The 23,735-nt window shown below is 34.4% G+C and overlaps 1 protein-coding gene across 1 annotated transcript in view; it reads left to right on the forward strand.

The window, feature by feature from the left end:
- Positions 1-23,735, forward strand: part of LOC117338401 (calmodulin-A-like) — a 68,005-nt gene that overhangs the window by 7,369 nt on the left and 36,901 nt on the right. Inside the window, exon 2 of the mRNA XM_033899752.1 lies at positions 9,412-9,486. Coding sequence (XP_033755643.1) covers positions 9,481-9,486 — 6 coding nt within the window. The 5' untranslated portion in view covers positions 9,412-9,480. The remainder of the gene's footprint in view (positions 1-9,411; positions 9,487-23,735) is intronic.

Raw genomic sequence — 23,735 nt, forward strand, 5'->3', positions numbered from 1 at the left:
TGATTTTAAAAAGAAGTTTTATTATTCTGAAAATATACTGTAATATGACTTTATACGTTTTTGTTCTAACATACTATCTGATAGCATACATTGGTTATCCGGAAAGGCAAAACATTAATGTAAAAATGTGTGTAAAAAATCGTTCTTTATTTGCTCTTTTCTTTTACACAAATATCCAAATTAATTTTTTTTAAGTGTTGGATCTTTCTTCCGACGAAGGTGACAAACATTGCTGGATGGAAAATCTAACAGCTCTCAACTTTCAATTCAATTCAATTTACTTTCAAATACATCACAACATAAAGGATAACAAAATATTCATAATATATATATTTGTATACTTATTGCGAATTGAATGAGCAATGTAATTACGACACAAAATCAATAATGAATTACGCATTAATTGTATGACGACATGACAGTATAATGTCATAATTTAAACATACAATGTATAATATTCAATATAAGTAACTTATATCTAAACAAGAACGATGTACATGAAAACTGTGAATTTATTTTCCAAAACATATTTAATCCAAATACTTACAAGGAGAGTTTTCTTTCTGCAGTGGCATGTAACAAAAATTTACCCAATCTATTCAAAATTTTAACACTTTTACTGGAAAACAATACTATTAATTTATATACACTTGGACGACAATAATAATACTGTTTTATGTACTTGTATGTTTTCCTTAATTCAGAATATGCAAGGCAATGAAGCACAAAATAGACTTCGTCCTCGACGTCATTTTTGTCACGAACTGTGTAAATTCTTTGACTTCTAGGAATTTGATTCACGGTAGCGCCAAGATTCAATGTTAAGACAATGTCATTGCATAAGGAATTGACTCATTAACTTTTATAATTGATTGGCTTAAGAAGATAAAATTGAATACAGAAAGTATCCACAATGTGTTTGTATGAATATCATTTCGAAGAGAAATCTAACGCACTGCGAAATTCTTGAATAAATACATCATGAACACGTTGGACAAAACCTTGCATAAAAAGATTTTCATTTAAAACGTATTGGCTGTTGAAAATTTAACCAAAACCCAAACTACAAAGCTCATTTATAATATGATAAACCCAGATACTTTTACAATTAGTCTTTTTGTTATTCATTTGTTACGTTGCACATACAATGTATCTCTACCAGTTTCGAAGAAGGCCATAGCAGAATTTACCGTTTTCTTAACATTAAGTAAGTCTTTGAAAGAAAGAAGATAAAATTTGTCAATTTGTGGTGATACATCTTGTCCCTCTTACTTCACATCCGTAATTCAATATACATGCAACATAAATGTCAAATTAAGATATTTTAGTTTCAGTATTAAGAGTAAAATCTTCCATTTTCCATTTTAAGTGATAATATGCTTTTCGTCCTTGAGAAGCCAAAGTTTGTTAATCTGGCTTGCGTAATGTACGAACACTGGTATCCATCAGTCGAGCTCTCCCCCCCTCTCTTCATCTTCCTGTGCGGTGTGCCTCGTTGTCTCTTTGTAATTAGGTGTGAAATGTTCCATGGTGCTGGCATTATTTAAACTAATTACGGCTAATTTGATAAATAATTACTGTGAACAGGTACACCGTATGACCGCCAAATCGATTGTTCTTTGTCTAATACGGCAACATGATCAAGTGCTAACAACAATTATGCTACCATTACATCTAAAAGTATAATGAAGTGAAAATAACATTTTGCATGTTGCTGTTCGGTTACTGTAAATGGTAGGCACATATCTGTGAGTAATGTGTGACGAAAATAGTTTATAATTGATGTGGCCTGAGCATTATTATCACAACATAATTACAGGTTTGGTTGCTTCAATTATGTTTATCGTTGCTATGAAGTCACTCTGTTTCTTGGATACAGTTACCGTGGAGATCGTCAACACTTGTACTCGGTTATTTCCTCCAGTAAGTATTGCCGGTATCGAGTATGCTTATAAATGTGCATATCAAAGAACATCAAATAAAATGTAATTTGATTAAAACGAGGTAATTGAATAGAAAAGGTCATCTATTTAAGAGTAGTCTGAAGAGATTAGACCATGGGGATGATTTGCATTGCTCTTTCGTTTTATGAACAGGGACAAAATAATTCTAGCTACTTAGATGCTTTATAATCCGGCGATTTGGACAGCTTTTGCATACGTAAAGGTAAGGCTTTTCAGTGCCATCTCCTCATTGATTTAGAGATTCTCGATAGGAGGTAAGGCGCTACTTATTTAACTTTTCAGTGCCATTTCCTCATTGATGTAGAGATTCTCGATAGGAAGTAAGACACTGCTTATCAAACTTTTCAGTGCCATCTCCTCATTGATTTAGAGATTCTCGATAGGAGGTAAGGCGCTACTTATTTACTTTTCAGTGTCATCTCCTCATTGATTTTAGAGATTCTCGATAGGAGGTAAGGCGCTACTTATTTACTTTTCAGTGTCATCTCATTGAATTAGAGATTCTCGATAGGAGGTAAAGCACTACTTATTTACTTTTCAGTGCCATCTCCTCATTGATTTAGAGATTCTCGATAGGAGGTAAGGCACTACTTATTTAAATTTTCAGTGCCATCTCCTCATTGATTTAGAAATTCTCGATAGGAGAAAAAGTGTCACTTATCAAACTTTTCAGTGCCATCTCTTCTTTGATTTAGAGATATCAAACTTTTCAGCGTCATTCGGGGACTCTCATGAGTCATCACGCCTGAACGCTGTATCCTGTAAGTGTATTCCGTTATTGCCTTTTTATTCAAACTTTCCTGGAAATCGTAAGTGTGTGAAGGCGTCATTGATATATAACAAACATTGATATATTAGATCGTAAATTGATTCCTTCTATTGGTTATATGTAGATAATACCCAGTAGTATGGTGTGTCGTAGAGCTTCTACACTCATGAAAGTTAGTAGATTTTTGCACACATAGAAAAGACATGTCGTCATGGCAACTGATCATATATTACATTTAGCTATAATAGGTCTAGATCAATAAAGTCAATGAGATTCGATAAGATATCATAACACATACTATTGTCTCAATACTGACTGTATGATACCGTTGTATGGCCTTGATAAATAGATGTTGATTATCATAGGCACTCAATCTGTGAAAATAATTTCAATTGTCCGGATAATAGACAACAACTTGTTAATCGTATGTCATTTAAAATAAATAAATAAATCATGTGACTGGCGAAGGTATTTATAAGCTTTAAAAAGAGATGGATGGGCTTTCATATCCGCTATGATTAACATGTCTGCTGTATGTTGACTGTCACAGATATGTTTTTATTTACTTTTAATCTGCAATATTTACATTTAGCACCACCGCCTCGATGCATTGCCTCAGTGTTAATCTGAGCTGAATCTATGAGCGGATATATGCAGTTAAGATCACATGACGTGATTGTTATGTCATTTTGATCAACATCATGGAAATGCTTCGTTATGCGCTACGAATGAATCAAACGCAGTGAGGATAATGACTGAGAACAATTGCGTTACTATGACGTCATTTGGCGCTATGTTAATCATTGTCACGGCCAGGCTTTGTACTGTGTGTCAATTTGTTTGCAATTCAATCACAGAAAGCAAATGAAAGGAAAATGCTTTTCTTTCAAACGAGCAACAAGGACATATATGAAAATAGAGAACGTATTTATTTAAGAAAGGCAGAGTTAAACATAACTAAATGTAAATATAACACTTAAACGAATGTTATATTATATTTACATCAATATAAATGCTATCTGGGTGACAAATAAATATTCATGGCGCCCTAACGGGTGTCACTCTATTTATCTGTCACCAGATTGCATTTATATTGACAATAAATACAATCTTATCAAGCGTTTAGTTGGTAATTAAAGAACTTTAAGTGTGGTAATTAACTGTGTATTATCAATTATAAACGTGGAATTGATACGGAAAATATATTCATATATATAAATAACACCATGGCATGTCATTTTATAATCCCAATACGCTCGAAAAGTGAAAATATGACAAATTGTTTACTAACTAATACAAATAATGTGTTAAATTTTCGATAAGATATATGGTGTATTCACTGTTACCAAAACCGGACACAAGTAGAAACAGAAAGAAAAATCAGCCAACTGCTGAGTTAGATCTAAATATACCTTTTAACAGACAGCGATGCACTTTTATCGTTAATTTTGTGATACTATGCACAGTTCTAAATCACGTAGCTCTACCAAACCAGCTGTCTTCAAGACCAAAACAGCCAGTATAATTCCCAAGCCTGGCACGTTCACTGTGGTTCCTGAGCTAACCTTTCCGAACTATTGGGCTCCAGGGGTTATTTGTCTCCGTTCACAAGCTTGTTTACTACATCAGGCTGTCCATGCAAGCTTGTACAAGTGTGCTGAGTCAGTTTCTCTTTGCTTAGTGTAATGTGACTCCGAGCAAAGACGTGAAAAAGATTGGTCAACTTGAAACTAATATTTTGTTTTTGAGCTCTAAAGTATAAATCATTCTTGTGTTCAAAACTGTATCAAGCGATTGCCTCATGGACTTCGAATTTGGATGATGATTTTGGAAATAAGATTTATAGAAGTGAAGAAAAATACAAACGCAAAACAATTTGGAAGCTTCAATAAGCCAATTGTCAGAGTATTTGTCCTACAAATTAGACCTGTTAATCTTCATTAGCGAGTCGGTTTGCCGACAGCCAACGTCAGCCTTTGTCTAAATCTAATCAATTAGTTTGGTGTTCCCAAGGTAACTCACCACCAATACTCTATAGTTTTGTTTAGAGAGTGTTTTACGCCTTGTTTAGAGAATATTATTTCGTTTTGTCTAGAGAGTAATGCCTTTACAACCAAGTTACTTACGTTGTGATGGACGTTAGTCTGTTATTGTTTACGGTTATTCCTATTTACAATTCACCAATGGAATACTTAAAAGTATTGTCTTTGTATTTAATCTTTTTGATAAATTAGATATTATTGAGTATTTTAATGCAGTTGGAATTAAGGGGTTCAACACACGACACGGCAGTGTTGAGGTTAGAGAGAGTACGAGATGATAGAATGAGGTTACATGGTTTAGAAGGTCCTTAACTAGAAACTGTGGATGCAATTAGTGATACGTGTATTTACTACAAAACTACTACTACTGAACAGATAAATGTGGATGTTAAAATCAGAAGTATTTAGAATTATTCCTACGCAAAAGCAAATGACAAAATTGGTAAATTTGTATTCGTTTTGAAACAATACACAAAGCGTCCAGTATATCACATCAATTGGAGTTGTGTGTCGAATGCCTTTGGTTTACTGGATTTCGCCTCTGCATCAATCTAACGACACACAGAGACTTTCTAACATTTGGGTTCTCACATTGTTATGGTAGTATGAATAAAGCACGCACCTGGTCATGATCGTGTATAGAAGGATAAAGACCATAATGTTACTCCGAAATGATTTGTTCTTGTTTTATTTTACATATATCTTATTTGATAAACGAATGAATTAATTGGGTATTTGGCAATTGGCTAAAAACCTATACATTTGCCTTGTTGATTTTAAGGAGTTATCGAAAGTCAGAAGTAAATCAGCAACAGAAGATAGATTACTGAAGATTTTATCAAATCTATTTTTTATCAGTACAAACTTGTAGCGAGATATTTTGGTGTATACGAAAAGAAGGACCCTTCTTTGTTAGGTGTGGAGGCATTGTCAGACCATCACCAATACACATGAAACGGTCCTTACTCGGTGTTATATACTGAGAAGGTAGAGAGTATGACACTGGTAGACTATACACTGGCCACTATAATACATTTCCAGATGGTTCTGGTTATTACTTTTCAAATTCTTTACAGTACTGCAGAGTTTGTCAGGTTAAAAATGTCCCCAGTTTGTAGAGCACAGCACAGTTTGTCAGGTAAAAAACGTCCTCAGTTTGTACAGTCCAGACACAGTTTGTTAGGTAAAAAACGTCCTCAGTTTGAACAGTATAGAACAGTTTCTCAAGTAAAAAAACGTCCTCAGTTTGTACAGTCCAGACACAGTTTGTTGGGTAAAAAACGTCCTCAGTTTGTACAGTCCAGACACAGTTTGTTGGGTAAAAACGTCCTCAGTTTGTACAGTCCAGACACAGTTTGTTGGGTAAAAAGCGTCCTCAGTTTGTACAGTCCAGACACAGTTTGTTAGGTAAAAAACGTCCTCAGTTTGAACAGTATAGAACAGTTTGTTGGGTAAAAAGCGTCCTCAGTTTGTACAGTCCAGACACAGTTTGTTGGGTAAAAAACGTCCTCAGTTTGTACAGTCCAGACACCGTTTGTTAGGTAAAAAAACGTCCTCAGTTTTTACAGTCCAGACACAGTTTGTTGGGTAAAAAGCGTCCTCAGTTTGTACAGTCCAGACACAGTTTGTTGGGTAAAAAACGTCCTCAGTTTGTACAGTCCAGACACAGTTTGTTGGGTAAAAAGCGTCCTCAGTTTGTACAGTCCAGACACAGTTTGTTGGGTAAAAAACGTCCTCAGTTTGTACAGTCCAGACACAGTTTGTTAGGTAAAAAATGTCCTCAGTTTGTACAGTCCAGACACAGTTTGTTAGGTAAAAAACGTCCTCAGTTTGTACAGTCCAGACACAGTTTGTTGGGTAAAAAACGTCCTCAGTTTGTACAGTCCAGACACAGTTTGTTGGGTAAAAAACGTCCGTTTGTACAGTCCAGACACAGTTTGTTGGGTAAAAAACGTCCCCAGTTTGTACAGTCCAGACACAGTTTGTTGGGTATAAAACGTCCTCAGTTTGTACAGTCCAGACACAGTTTGTTGGGTAAAAAACGTCCTCAGTTTGAACAGTATAGAACAGTTTCTCAAGTAAAAAAAAATGTCCTCAGTTTGTAGAGTACAGCACGGTTTGTCAGGTAAAAGGTCCTCAGATTGTACAGTACAGACACAGTTTGTCAAGTTAAACATGTCCTCAGTTTGTAGAGTACAGCACGGTTTGTCAAGTAAAAAATTGTTGTAAAAAACAATTGTTAGATAAAAGTTCGTGTTCTGGGTTAGTACGGAAATGAAGCCTCGATTTCTAGTATTTTTATAATTTCTGTATGATCATCAGACTGTCATGTCGTAAACAGGTCATGTACAGCATTTACAGCGAGGTATGTCATAGATCAAATATTCTATCCAATAGAGTTATCCAATGTTACCTCGTTTACATCATTTATGAAATAGCTATTGTTAATTTGTTTTCGTCTTTTTTCCCCCCGATTGATTAAGTATATAGTTTCCCTGAACGTAAAGTTGTTTCTGTGGGATAGGCCGTATTAATCTAACATCTGTTCTTAGTAAATCCATTTCATTGTGTTCTCGAGAGAAATACACGTTACGCGTGACAATAATACGAAACCAAGAGTGTTCCCGAGGGAGCACTTAACTCTGGTGTTACATGGTCGGAAATTGATGTTTTGTACGTATCTCAAATCGATATCATTCATGTTCCGAGTTTCAATCGACCTTACAAAATGTTTTGAATATTTTGTCAATAGTGTAGACTATGTCGAGGTACTGAATATGTGTAGTAAATCGCGAAAGAAATATCTGTGTAGTGTATTGAACACTAACTGTTTTATGTGTTGAAGAGGTGACCGTTGTCACTTCTCGATAAATGCCTAATTCTATTTTAACCAATTCCATCAGGGCTCGGAATTAATATTCGATTTCTAGCTTGTCAGAGTTTTCCGAGACGTTGCGATAGTAACAACTTATTTTTGGTATATCAATAATGGAAGGGTTTTGTTTTCGTCTGTTATTGCAATGTTATACAACTGTTAGCCGACTGTGTGGTATTGTAGAACAATAGACACACGATGCAATCGGGTTTTGATACTCTGCAGTCTCTCACTTTATTCTACATTAAAATGTCCTCAGATAAAAAAAAAAAAAACAGTGCTAAAGCTTTTAACGACTGTGTCTAAATATAACTACAAATTCAATACCAAACGATTTTTTAAAAATAGAATACGAAAAGTAACAATGCATTTTATGTCATTTGAATTCAGTATAGATTCGACAATTTTCAGGTCATTTATTCAAATACACACGGTATATCTTCGCTACTGCTTTTTGATGTCCAAGAATGCACACAGTATCAAATAGAATCTCTTTTGAGTATAAACATTTTGCACATGGGATACAGTTACAGATATCAATGTTGCCAGCAAAATACTGACGGTTCACTTTTTTGTATCCTACACCGATATTAAGAGCTTAAAAAAAAAAAAAAAAAAAAAGATACTCTATTTAGAAAAAAAAAGTAAACTTTATAACTGATGAATATTTCTCCTCCCTTTGGAGAACAAAGAATGTCGTAAAAACAATATTAGAATGTACAATAAAACATTTTTATATAAATCATGCCGCGATTATCATCCAGTCCAAAGTGACCAAAGTTAGCGGAACAATATCCTTAACGTCAAATAATGTTAAAGACAAAATGATAGAAATGTCACGCCATTAAAATATCATAATAAAAACATTCATAAAGAACAAAAAAAATTAAAGGAGAACGTCACTCTGGTTCGTAAGACTGTTCTGATTGAGGAGAAATAACTCTTGTTCATTTGTAACTTGATCGAACCATATAGAACCTGAAACTACAAGGAAGAAGGATGATAAATAAGCTAGCATGATGTGTACAATATATTCTTACTTTAGTGTTGAGATATTAAAGGAGTATAAATACTCAAGGTTTATTGATACGATGTTTTAAATGTAAAAGAAAGAGAGCATGAATGAAGTGTTATTTGACGCGCGTGTTATTGTCAGGAAAATATTATCGTTAAAAAATGATAATGGAGCGTGAAACTACTGTATGTCTGACCTTTTAATATTTAATGACATTTTCGGCCATTGGTAGATAAAAGAAGCGTATGTTTATACACAACAACTCTTTACTAACTATTTTTACAACTTAATGTTCACACCTGCCTAGATATGGCGTGTTAAATCCAATATTTCCTACAATACAAATATATATAATAACTTAAATAGGGTGTATTTATTGATAGGTACATATATATGAATACATTACTATAATCAAACTGGGTTGGTAATGTAAGGAGACTAACAGGTATGTACATATAAAGGATAGGAGTGAAACGAGGTGTGTATGTATAAGGATATCTCACAGACTTTAATATTAGATTATAAATCCTTGGATAAAACCTGTGGCCTAAATATACTTTCATATTTCGTATAGTTTTATGATACGAAAACCCTAAACACTGTTCGGCTTCCCTAAAAACAAACTGTTTAAAGATGATAATTGTTTACCTACATTCATACCCAATTGTTTCAGCAGATGTTTTTAAAAAGATGTTATTTGAATGAGAATTTTGCCAGTGATACGATTTTGATTTCTTCGTTTTCAGGACTGTGCGACTATTGGAAGAGGTGAAATAACTGGTTAGCAGAACGGAAACCCGGGAATAACCTGAATCATGACAGTAAGTGATAAAATAGATTGACTTTTATACAATTTTGGTGAAGTGTGAGGATGAGAGATTCTTAAAGCTTTATGAGAAATAGCCATAAAATAAATCATTACCTTTTTAAAACGGGTCACAGCACACAATCATACTCGCCAGAGATTGTTCCTGAGAGACTGTCTTTTACGTGTCGGGGAGTGGTTCGATTCCCGAGAGACTATCCGTGTCGGGGAGTGGTTCGATTCCCGAGAGACTATCCGTGTCGGGGAGTGGTTCGATAAACCAAAAGCCGTTTCACCTGTAGCAAAAGTATATTTAAGCATTGAACGGCTTTCAGTTGGCATTCATATTGACTATGAATGCCAACTGAAAGCCGTTCAATTCTTATATTTACCATCTGCGATTTTTTATTTGTCATGCGATTTTTGTTTTGAAATTTTCAAATTCAAATTTCCCGCGCTTACCAGTACCAGAGATCACTTCCTGTTGGCAGTTCATAGGCTGGTGAACACGCAACTGAATTGGTAGGGTTATATAGTGGCAGTGCCATTCAATGGTAAATATAGTGTAATACGTGTGCATAAAGTTTATTGAACGGACAAATATACATTGGCACAAGAATAAGATACACATAAAACGCTACAATTCGTCTGTAATATGCTTGCGTCAAGTGTTTTTTAATATTTAGGAAAATCTAAGTTGAACAGCCCGTACCTTATTTGGAACGTCAACATACATATATGTATGTGTTTGTGCACTGTATAGTGTAAGCACATTGGAAAAGGTTACTGAGAATACGTCCTCCATTCAATCGCCGACATTTAAGTAAAATGTCAAAGCCATGTAGGACCTACATGTAGCTACCCTTCTCAAAACATTTTATCAATAAAGGAATACTGAAAGGCACAATGAGCGTAGGCTTAAGCTTGCTGCTTTCATATTACACCGAACTCTGTGCTTTCCACCGCTAATGTAAATGAGCTAGTATTTCATAACAGACTCGATTTATATTAAACACCTAAATATCTTAATGTTTCACTGATATGTTTCTCCAATTTACTTAACAGAAAACGCGCGATTCTGCAAAGAGGAGATTTGCTGGGATTTCAATGTTACAATGTTCACATGATAATGGATAGTCTATCCTGGCTTAAAACAGATTCCTGTGGTTTCAACGTCAGCCACTTTTCTTTGAATCCATCAACTTACTTTTAAAAAACCATGCCTTTTGTTCTAAAATAGGTAGTCTATTGTTTGTACATTGTTTGCATTAGGAAATGGCATATGTTAAAAGCATTTTTTTTGCGTTTTTTTTTTATGCCAGAATCATACCGGAATGAGTTCAGATTGGGATTATGTGCTAGTGAAGCTGGGTCTCCTCTCCCCATTTCTTGAACTATCTACCTGTTTTAAACCATTTATTGCTTGATAAAATTCTGATTTATAAACTTATTATTCGTTCACAAAGAAAAGCGGAATCAATTGTATGTAACCATACAAACAACTTGTCAGGATGTTCGATTCTATGTCACGGGATGAAATTGTAAGATGTTAGTATGTATCCCCGGTTTTTATCAAGATTTCTGGAGCTCTTTACCAGATTCTCGTTCGTTGTATAGTACCTAGCCACAGATCTTGCTAAACGATAAACATGTTGTTACACTGTTTTGGCGTGGATAAGCGGAGATGTAATGTCCACATGGTCAGATCAATCACTGTGCCTTTAAATGGGCCGGTTTTGTATGTGTTTGTTAGAACGAAATATTACCTGATCTTCGCTCTTGTTTCATCGATTTTGAGTTTAAATATTACTTTTGAACAAATAAAGAAGTATTATGATGAGTTGATGAATGCAGTCGTAGTAGTAGCTATCATTTTAAATTCGTATCTAATATTATTGTACTTACCTTAATGCTGTATAGCCTATAAAAGGGGAATCTCGTATCGTTATATTATCAATTGACAATTTTAACTTTTGAATAGAATTTCATATTTTTCAGTATCAATGACCAGTTTTAGTCCAATAATAACTCGCGCCCCTTGTATAACGTCGAAGTATTACTCCAAAGGATATTATCTGTTAACATATGTTCTAAGGGAGGTAACAAATGACGTTACCGTCTATGTGAGACAGATATTTGGTAAGTCAAGAGTTGTCTCTCTTTACTAAGGTTATTGCCTTCATGCTGCATTTAGGAAAATTGGACTTCGAAATACCCGATTACATATAACTTGGTAAATGTTTGAACTGATTGTCACATTAGATAGATGGTGAAATATAAAGGAAAAATCGTCTTCATATATTTAAATAACCTATGTTGACTTTTCAAAAGAAACAGAGATTCAATAAAAAAAAAAAGGAGATATAGTTATGTAGAGACCGATATCATTAGGACTTTAATAGCAAAGACAGCTAAGCGTCATCTGTTTAGGATAATTCAGAAAAAAATATGTTAAATAAGGCATGTTTGGGAGGACCCGAGAAGTTGAGACTGTACATGTGTGATCACTGAGGAATACTCCCTAGTGTAAGTGGCTAATATGTGATTCACGCGTGTTTTGTTCCCCGATCTTTTTTCACGATTGTCTGCTGAGCTTTGCGTTTGTAAAATTTATTTATTGTATTTACGTCCCGGTGTCATGTGGGATTTGTATCCCCCATAGGATAAGTACCCGGGTACTAAAACAGGCCATAGGATTAGTATCCGGGTACGATATTTGGCCATAGGATAAGTATCCGGATACAATAAATGGCCATAGGATAAGTATCCCCCCATAGGAATTGTATCCCCCCTAAAATTTATCATCAGGTAACAATGTAAGAATTTTGAAAAATATAAATTTATCGTTTAACTGCCTTAAAAGATTGAAAAATAAAGTCAGTTAACTATTCAATAAAATTGATGAATTATCTCAAAATTGTTAAAAATCATTTGAATTGTTGATCAACCCTGATATAGTCACTGAAGCAGTAATAATTGTAACTTACTGAAGTCTACCCTGGGGAAAGATAAAACTGTTAGATGGCCCTAGGGAATATCTGTCATAGTTGACAGAGTGTTGTTTTAATCATTATTACCTACCTGTCTGAATACATACAGTTGTTATTCACCCTCATCAATATTTTATTAGGATTTGTATCCCCCCTACTTTATGTCAGTTAAGCTGAATTCTTTAGCCATAGGATTTGTATCCCCTCTACTTTATGTCAGTTAAGCTGATTTCTATAGCCATAAGATTTCCAACCCCCCTACTTTATGTCATATAAGCTGATTTCTATAGCCATAGAATTTGTATCCTCCCTACTTTATGTCATATAAGCTGATTTCTATAGCCATAGGATTTGTATCCCCCTACTTTATGTCATTTAAGCTGATTTATATAGCTGTAGGATTTGTATCCCCCCTACTTCATGTAAGAAAAGCTGATTTTTATAGCCATAGGAATTGTATTCCCCCTACTTTATGGCATTTAAGTTGATTTCTATAGTGGTAGGATTTGGAAACCTACGTGGGGCAGTTGCCAGGTACTGACCGCAGGCCGGTGGTTTTTCTCCGGGTACTCCGGCTTTCCTACACCTCCAAAACCTGGCACGTCCTTAAATGACCCTGGCTGTTAGTAGGACGTTAAACCAAAAACAAACAAACCATAGGAATTGTATCCCCCTACTTTATATCAGTTATGCTGATTTCTATAGCTATAGGATTTGTATCCCCCTACTTTGTCATTTAAGCTGATTTCTATAGCCATAGGATTTGTATCCTCCCTACTTTATGTCATTTAAACTGAATTCTATAGCCATAGGATTTTTATCCTCCCTACTTTATGTCATGGCTGATTTCTATAGCCATAGAATTTGTATCCTCCCTACTTTATGTCATTTAAGCTGATTTCTATAGCCATAGGATTTGTATCGCCCTTACTTTATGTCATTTCATATCACGAAAAGACTATCCTTTATTTGAGTTATCGCCCCTGATAGCGCCCCCTTGTAAGATGAAGTGCTTTTTCTCTATATAGTTCTATGCGAAATTCACCGTAAATCCTCTCGTTGTTTATAACACCATATTTTTTTCTATATTACGACCGATCTTGTGTACTTCAAAGCAAATATTACCAATTTCTGAAAAGAAAATCAACATTACATCAATATAAACACCGTACTTTCATTATTACCAGGTAGCATCCAGAGCTATTTTGACAAGGAAAGCCATTAAAAAACCAGACACGGGTCAACTTTTTCGCATACTACGGGAGATCCCTACGTCCATTCTATTATTACAATTAATATGACGTATATAAAATATTTTTCTGAACAACCAATCAGATGTTGTTATTTAAAGTCTAAAAAAAGAACCGTATTTATAGAAGGAAAATCCTGGTAACTTCGCGTGTGTGCATAGGAAATCTTACCTCGAATGTTCGTTCCGGGTAACCTTGTAACCACTTTATGTCATTCTGTTTAAAAGTGCGATATAAAAAACTGTCTGGATTCTTTAATTTCCTATTCAGATATATAGAAAATGTTTTTTATGTACACTGTAGCTACATGTATTCATAATGCTTCTTATTTGTGGATTCCGTTTTAATATTATATAGAGATCCGTAATTCAGTACATTTATGGACTTCCATAATTCATTTAGTTTAAACATATTTTATTGTATCAAATATATACAATAGGATTGGGCACAAGTTTTCCAACTTATATCAAGCCCTTTCCATACAATATTATATAACACATACAAAATATACAAGATGACATTAACAATGAAGTAATTATTTAGTGTGGAAGTGTGGATAAGGGAAGGGTAAGGATGGGGTGTAAGAAGGTGCAAGTATGTGAAAAGAATGTGACATCTCCTTCATTTTAATTCTTTTATGAAATAATTTAGACATTTCCACTAGTAATTGAAACATCTTTTTTTTTTAAGACTGCGTGAATGATTTTTCTCGACCCAGATGGCACAAGTACACAATCCACTACTCGTAACTTTCAGCTTTTCAATGTTCATCATATCCCCTGCCACGGTTTTCTTTCGCTTTGGTCTTTCCTTTCCTTCATAATTCATTTATTGAATCGATCACCAAATAAAGAGGAATGATGGAATTATGTATATCCGTTGTAGATCATAAATTAATTATGGATATCCATATGTACATAAATCGTTGTTGGATATTATTCATTGATATCTACATAAATGGTGAAGTTTTTTCCACTCTGGCTTACCACATTTCAGGTAATCCAGTAGCCCAAGTTTTCTCTGGTCCTACACCATGTCTGGTTTAAGGCCAGACATATGGAGGAAATCAAGATGCTCGCTCATCATTGAAGTTCAAAACATCTTCCATTTTCTTCCTTTTTTTTTAACCTGATGTCCAGATCTTGAATTTGATGGTATTTTTGTTAATATAGGCATGTATGTTCATGACATGACTCGCTGTCCATGACCTGCTTTTAAAAACTAGAACCTTGGTCATTGTTACCTGTGAGAAATTATGCCATGCATATTCCTTGTGCGAAGATTTTTAATCTGTTGGAACTTTATTAGTGAACTTTGTGACCATGACCTTTGACCCATTTAAAAAAAAATAAACCAATGCCACGAGATGGTTACATGTAGGACAGGACTTTCATATTAGACATGTTTGTTCTTTGTGTAAAGACATTTCCACTGGAATTAATTTCTTGCGGACCCCAGCAATCTTGAGTTACATTGTCTTCTGACAACTCTTGTTATTTCAAAGGTAAAAATAAAACACAAAAAATAAATGTTTAAATAAGCAACAAATTTATTTTCAATTAAAAAATAAACAAAAGTAAAATGTAACAATTATTGGAATGGTTTTAGTCTCAAAATAAGCAAACTCTTCATAGAGCATGTGAACTTGACCTGTCAGAATTATGTATTTCTGGTTTCAGGTATCAACTCTCACACTTTGGCACAATATCTATCATAAACAGAGCACAGTCTGTATAGATTGATAATTATCTTACAAATAGGACATATCAAAACAACACAAAAATGATTACTGCATATATATCACTTAAAATGCAAAGTTTTGCTACCATGCCATATTACCAAGATATTGTGAATTCCTGTTATTCATATGCATCCATGTATTTCAATATTTGAATGTGAAACTACATTTAAGAGCAATCCATATTTTATATGGGGCACATGTACATTGCACACATTTGATTGTCAGCACTTACAATTTATTGCACAATTTACATCACATGCACTACTTGTGCTATTTTTGAAAAATGATATAAAATTAACCAAAATATCAACATTAATAACAAAGAAAAAAGGTATGCCATATACATCATGTACAATCAAATGACCCTGTAAAGTAATATCACTATATATATATATATATATACAGTGAAACCTGTCTAATCCAACACCTGACTTTTCCGACAACCTGTCAAATCCGACACTACCGTATTTCCGTTATGCCAAGTGTAGTCAACAACAAATACCTGACTTTTCCGACACCCTGTCTAATCCGACCAAAAGTGGCACTACCACATGGTGTCGGATTAGACAGGTTTCACTGTATATGTATATGACCCTTGACCATCAAAATCTTTTTAATGTTTACAAAATATACCTCCATCATACTCCTTATTTCCACACTCAAAACTATGTACATGTGATAGGGTACACACATGTATGTACTTTACAAAAATTATACAGTTTTTCATTCAAAAAACATTTTTACATGTAGTACTGTTGGCACACCAAAGTTTGAATCAAGACATTTATATTTGCCTTTGACATTGTATGATGTCAAAAACTATGAAAAGATTGTTTAGTCCACATGTTTGATAAACCCAGATGACCAGATCAGCAGTCATAATGATGTATTGTTTTATGATTTGTAGTACACATATATACATGTACCAGTTATTCTTTCAAACATATTCATTGCTTGCGATCTTTGTAGACACGTTTTTTTCTTTTATGTCTTGCCAAAAGAACAAGTCTATTTTGTTTTTCCATCACTTGTTTCAGGGCAGAAAGGCCTCTGTGGTTTGTTGCCCTGAAGTAGCTCTTGGTAATAATATCATTCATTTTTTCTAACCCTTGCTGTGAAAATCTGACAAGGTTTCCATGAAGCTGGAACAACTCGCTGACATGGTATCGAAGTGTGTGTATGTAAGGAGTTATGTCCCGACACTGATATAGAGAAACATACATATTGCACCAGCTTTCAGCCTTAACCTGAAAATCTTCTGGGATAGGGGATTCAGATCTCAAAAGTACATTTATTTCTGAAAAATCATCCCACAACTTTTGTATCTGGTCAGCTCTTTCTCTGTCAGGAAGAAGATCAGATGCCTTAAATTTTTCCATCAGTTTTAGTTTCTCTGGCCCCATCAAATCCCTGTACTCTAACTTTCTAGTATCTTTGTTAACAAAAAGTTCAAATGGAATACCCATTTGCTGCAATACATTCTCTAATGCAGCAACATGCTTGATTTTTGTTCTATCCAATTCAACAAATGTTGCCTGCTGCGAAATATTATCCAACACTCTCAGTTCTGAAACTAAAAGGTTAAAGAGCTTGTCAGTTATTCTCAGAAAAAGATGTAACTGATCTAATACTACTTGAAAGGGTGTAATGCATGGAAAAAGAGGCTGATTTACAATGGAATAAGTCTGTACTTTTTTCCGTTTTGAGGACCTGCCAGTTGCTGGGATATCCATAGGCTCTGATGATATGTAGGATAGCCTTGCACCAAGAACCGGGTCTTTCATCGACCACCGTTTTGCTAAATTTATTCTTTCCTTTTTCTCACATTTGCAGTATATACAGGAATGTGTAGCTGCAACTGAAGAAATTCCAACAGCAACTAACAAAAATTTATAATCACCACCTAAGTAAATATTCACAGTAAACTCTCGATCACCAACCTTCAGCTTACTACCCTGAAATTCTGCTACATCCTGCTGCAGATCATTTAGTGCTATGTTCAGTTCTGCATACTTCTCTTTTGTTTGGATAATACATAGAGGATAACAAATCTGATGTGCTGAACCTTCATTGACAATATTGAAAGCAAAATTAACCACATGCAGCCTTTTCCCGACCCGAGTACCATCGCCTGATATTTTTACCTTCAAATTGTTATCGGGAATGAGGTCACTGTTTTCTAACAATAACTGTGAAACTACATCAACTAGTCTCTGTTTCAATGACTGTTGTACCCCAAGTCCATCTGGTGTGTTGATGATTTTGAAATCATTATTCAGACTTCTAATATACTCTGCTATATTATGAGCACGAGGCATACTCTTAAACAGTGAACTCAACTCATGATAGGCTTCCTGAGACACATTAAATGTATCCAAAATATACAATAAAGCATTAATACTGTCAAGCTTAGTTTCATCTACATTTTCAATGTCATCCTCATCTGCCTGAAAAAGTTTAATAACTTCTTCTCTACCATTTCTAAGAACAGTAACACTAACTGGTTTACAACCATTGAGTTCCAAGTTTTCAAGGGCATTTTTACATTTCTCGTTGTCTTTTTTTTTCATTTTCATCTGGTATGAAGAAGAACACTCCTGCATTGATTTTCTTTTTCTAGTACTACAGACATTCTCATAGTTATTTTTACATTGTTTGTCTCCATTCAGAGGTTTGTTCAATTCATTTTCCAAAGATGAAATCTTTTCAACAAATTTCTGTTCTTTTTTCTTGGTGTTAGTTACAAAATCACAAAACTTCCCTTCAATAATAGTTTTTTCTTCCACACATTTCATAAGTTTGTTTTTCATTTCTTCAACTCTTATTTCAGTTTCATGGAGGGCTAATGATACATCCCAAGAGAATTTGGAATGACTTATGGAATTTTTATAGCGACTAAACTGGTTTCCACCTTTCACTTTGGCTCGCAGGCCATTTGTTTTAAGCCTATACAACTCTGCCCTTAAAATATAAAGGTCTTTGTCATTTGTTTTAAATGAAAGTGATAGATCATTTTCTAACTTGGTTTTAAATTTTTTGACAACATCTAATGTTAATGGTTCCTTCCATTGCTCCTCCAACATAGAAAAAAGTGTTGCTTTAGACAAAACCACCATAATTTAAAAAACAAAAATCAATCATTAATTATTTGCAATATACAACAATCAGGAAAAAAACCGTGACGACGGATGAAAAACAATCAGAAAAAAATATTTCAAAGGTCAAATAGTTATATAGTCTATATATAACTTTACATGAATTATAACTGGTTGCTGTTCAGCAGTTTTTGAACATCAGATCTGTTTCCTGCCATCCGAACAAACGAAAAAGTCAGTTGATTTCCCCTTTCCAGCTGATACCTTTCCACATGATCAGGGTATAGGACATAATCTTCAAGCGGTTTCCTTGTATGCATGTAGAATTTCACTGTTGATGTCAAAATGTAGAAGTTGTCGCATTCCTCGTTGACAATTCTATAATCCCAACCTTCCCCTAAATCGTGGTTTAATTGACTGCGTTTGGATAACTTATAAATTGTTTTTGTCCTTGTAACTTTATGGGGTGCCCCACAGTTGGATAATTTTTTGTACTCCTCTTCAGTGATTGGTAATTTTATCTTCACTAGGCTACATTGTATCTGCCTTAACATATGGCCCCAGGCTTTCTTTTATGGCAAGAGCCAGTGTCTTTGAGAATGCTGTTGAAGGTCTTGGGAGTGTGATGATATTCTCAGCTTCAATAGTGTCATCATATTTCTTGTTCCATCCTGAAAAATGGAGAAATATAATAATAATATTGTAAAATATATGCAAAGAAAGTTTAAACTTAAAATAGAGAAACAAAATGAATACACAGCAAATAATTTTAGGAGTAAGTTGTCTTTGTAGTGAATTAATACGACTAAAAGTTATTCGGAAACAATTGTACCAGAATCTTGTTTTTATATTAGAATGCCCGCATCAAGCGCTTTAGTGCCCCGGGGCTTTCCGTCGCTACCACATGTATAATCTTTGCAATTCAAAAAAATGTCTATATATAGCTACAACTCGCAACATCGATATAAATGCTGAAATTTATCGTAAAGTATTGTTAGGATCTTCTTGAGAAACAAATGGAATACCTGCCATTTCAATGATTAAAATGCCGCATGTATCAAAGGTGTGTTCCACACTGTAGCTTGATAATGTTTTACACATGGCCAATGCCCTTATACTGTTAAAAAAAGAACAGTGAATATAATATATATATTATATAGTCAATATAGATCAGCTGAATATTTACCTATGTAATGAACTTTGACATATCCAGATCTAGATTGATCACTCTCAACCACTTCTACTGGATATATTCCAGTAGTCCAGCTAGTTTCTGGAACTTTTCTGGGCCTGGCCCTTGGTAAATGTGCGGTGTTGTTCAGCTCACTGAAACAATAAAAATGAACTTGCTACTACTTGCTATTATTTCAAAAATACATAATTTACATGCACATTCGAACACTTCAGGCAGGCTAAAGCAGATCGACATATATTAATGGCGAGTTGACAATGTGGACGTTATACATAAGTTATAATCTTGCCATGGCAGTCCAGATTAACTTAACATATTGGAGAAAGTTAAAAATCAATGCATATATTATAGGTATAATACCCCCCACCCACCCATATTGGGGAAAGTTTAAAATCAATGCATATATTTCAGGTTTATAAATATTCGTTTAGCAGTTGCAAAGTCTCCTTAAAATATTCAATCTAATATTCCCACACAAGATCTTGAATTTTATACCAATTTATAAATTCGAGTACGACAACTTTATTGGGCTGATCATGAGCTGGAGGCTAAGCCAAGACAATCTGAGACAACTCGTTCAAGTTACCATGTTATTAAATATAAGGTCACATTCAAAGTATATAATGATTTCCCTGGTATTTATTGTTAAAAATCAACAGTAAAAGTTGAAGCAATATACCCGAATTCCTTGTATTTATATTGCCGCAACCGTGAAAAGATGGGTACATTTTTGCGTCGACACCGGATATCAACATTTCACAACAGCTTTAAAACCAATTCACAATAAAATATGGGTATACCTCTACTTTTGTTAAAAGATTATTGATTCAAACGCTATACATATATATGTACTTACAATATACTTACTGGTATGACTCCAAAACGTCACCATTTCTATTTTTTATGTGCCGGAGCCTTGAGCGTGACGCCTCCATTTTGTTTCCCATGCTGTTTCAGGGAAGGGCAGATAACTCCGTTGATACCAAGACAGAAAAGCGCGCGTTTTCGTGATATGAAGCTGATTTCTATAGCCATAGGATTTGTAACCCCCCCCCTTCTTTGTGTCATTTAATCTGATTTCTATATCCGTAGGATTTGTATCATCCCCTACTTTATGTTAGACAAGAGGCCCAATGGGCCTTTACCGTCACCTGAGTTTTGAAGTATTTAAGTTAATTTAATTGACCCTTTTTGGCCCCGCCTATCAGGCCAGGGGCAGGGGGGCAGGGGGGCAGTCAGGGCCAACATGTGCATACCATCGAGCTATCATCCCATGCTGATAATGTTAACAAAGTTAGAATGAATTCCAATAGAAATCAAACAAATGAAAGTCAAAATTGTGATTTCCTTATATAAACTATAGTAAAGTTTACCCCCTCTCTAGGGGCAAACATGAGACCCCAGGGTCATGAAATTCACAATTTTGGTAAAGCAACTTAAGACCCTTCCATCTTTGAAGATTATTTGAGTTTACTCTATTTGGATCTAAAGAAGAAGATTTTTGAATTTTCAGTCAATATGACCCATCTTAATAGCCCTGCCCATCAGCCTATATGTATATATATATATATATATTATATTTGCTGGCACTTAAATTGGCATGTCATGATTAAACAGATATATCTGTATATAAAATATACACCCCTGCAGTCCATTCTCCCAATACCTTAAAAACTCCTTAAATCCTCCAATTATTAAAAAAAAGTTCACTTATACTTTCTAGTTCATAAATTCAATGTTTTGAACACCCATATACAGATAAGGTTTTATATGAATAGGGGGGGGGGTGGGGGGGGGGGATACTTTTCCTATGGGGGGATATAAATCCTTTGGCCAGTTTTAGTATCCGGATACAAATCCTATGGGGGATACTTATCTTATATGACACCGGGTTACATCGCCTACTTAGCGCGCCAGGTCGGGAAACATCATATTTTGAAGTAAACAGACTATCACGTGACAAACATGATAACCAAACGCATAATGTGTTTTGCCGATTCAACTAATCACACGAATGAAGTATAGAAAGTTGAAGGTAAATACGCGGAAACTTTGCATCTTTAGCCATCATAGGATAGTTAACTATAGAGTTGTTAGTATAAACGTACACGTATAACGGTTAAATTGTATAAGTGAGAACACATTTACATACAAAACCACAGTACGTACACCGTTTTGTCTTGAAATGCATGATTCGTGAGGAGCTGCTAAATATCGAGTATTAGATAGATTATCGGTGTCAGTATGATACACCGGGAGAGATGTCATACTAATGTGCCTATAACATAACATTTCACAATGGTCCAATTGGCACCTTTACATAACCTTAATGTACTGAGAGAACGGTTAACATAACATACAAACAGCACTGGGCGATAACAACAGGGGTTAGTGGCACCGTAATGATGTACTGATATGACCCCTTCCGAACACTCCGTACACTTAATGATTCGTACCTTAGACAAAGGGAACTATACCTGGGGATCTCTGGTCGGATCACTTTTATCTGCCTTTCTTGTTCTTGTTGTAATCGCTGCCTTAACTTACTTAATTTCTAACCATGTTTTGTGTTACATTATATTTGAGTGCTAGTAAATCGTTGATGAAGAGAACTAAGAATTGACGTCAAGACCTATTGGCTGCATAATAACACAATATAACACAATATAATAACACAATATAATACAATATGATAACACAATATAATACAATATGATAACACAATATGATACAATATAATGACACAATATGATACAATATGATATCACAAAATAATACAATATAGTAACATGATATAATACAATATAATAACACATTATAATACAATATAATAACAAAATATGATAAAATATAATAACACAATATTAAAAACACAATATAATACAATATGATAACACAATATGATAACACAATATAACACAATATCCGTTATCATCATAATATACGTTTGAGTTTGACTTATTTGTATTGTAGACATTGCTTCATTCCTTCCCAATATTATCCGCATTGGCTTGAAACATCTTATAAGTGGATCAGGTATCAATATACAATCAGCTATAAAAATAGATGGGTTTGTCGAACAATATATCTCTACATACAAACCCGAAGCTAAAGCTATTCCCAAGTGTTTACTAGAAAATGTGGAGGTTAGAGCCGATTGTTTATTTTTGTGTCTTCAATTTATATTAAAAAGACCAAAATGTTGGATATATCTTCCATGCTTTCTTACCTCTTTCGTACCCATGTTTAATGACCAACCTTGATTAGGATGGCATAGAGACGGAAGTAGAGCAAAAAACGGCGTGGTGTTGGCAATGTTGCAATGTTAAATCTTATGATACTTTTAAAAGTTTCTCGTTTTTACATATGACAATCTATCCTGGCTGAACAGCTTCCTATGTTTTCAGTGTCGGCCACTTGCCTCTAATCCATAAAATTACTTCATCAAACATTCATACTGTCCATCAGTTTTCGATCCATTTATTACATGATAAAACTTGCAAAGGAGTTCGATTCAATGTCTAATGATGGAATTGTCATATGCTAGTAATTCAAGTATAAATACTGTGGCATGGTGTTGATTAACATACCTGTGTAATATCGATCGTTTGACGTCAAACGTTTCTGTTATCTACTTAATATTTTAGATAAAAATCATAGTCAGGGAGTGTAGCACGGTTATGCCAATATGGGTAACATCAACTAATTTGTTAATTGTTCATAATTTGTTCTTGGATAAGATATAAAAAAAAAGAGTAAAATTTGAGGACATAAATCACGGAACATTAAGTACAAAAGTAAAACGTTAGGTACATGTGTGTATGTGGCACATACATTGTACAACCGACTGAATACCTGAAGGAATAATAAAAAGGAATGATAATACATATACAGACATGGTTCAAGTGAATATTTTCTTAGAATAGAAATACATTTCTTAATGCAGAAAATGTTTCTAGGTTTTTTTTCTCTGCAAGCATATTGTGTTGTACCGATG

Source organism: Pecten maximus, chromosome 11 (assembly GCF_902652985.1).
Source record: "Pecten maximus chromosome 11, xPecMax1.1, whole genome shotgun sequence".
Taxonomy (NCBI): Eukaryota; Metazoa; Mollusca; class Bivalvia; order Pectinida; family Pectinidae; genus Pecten; species Pecten maximus.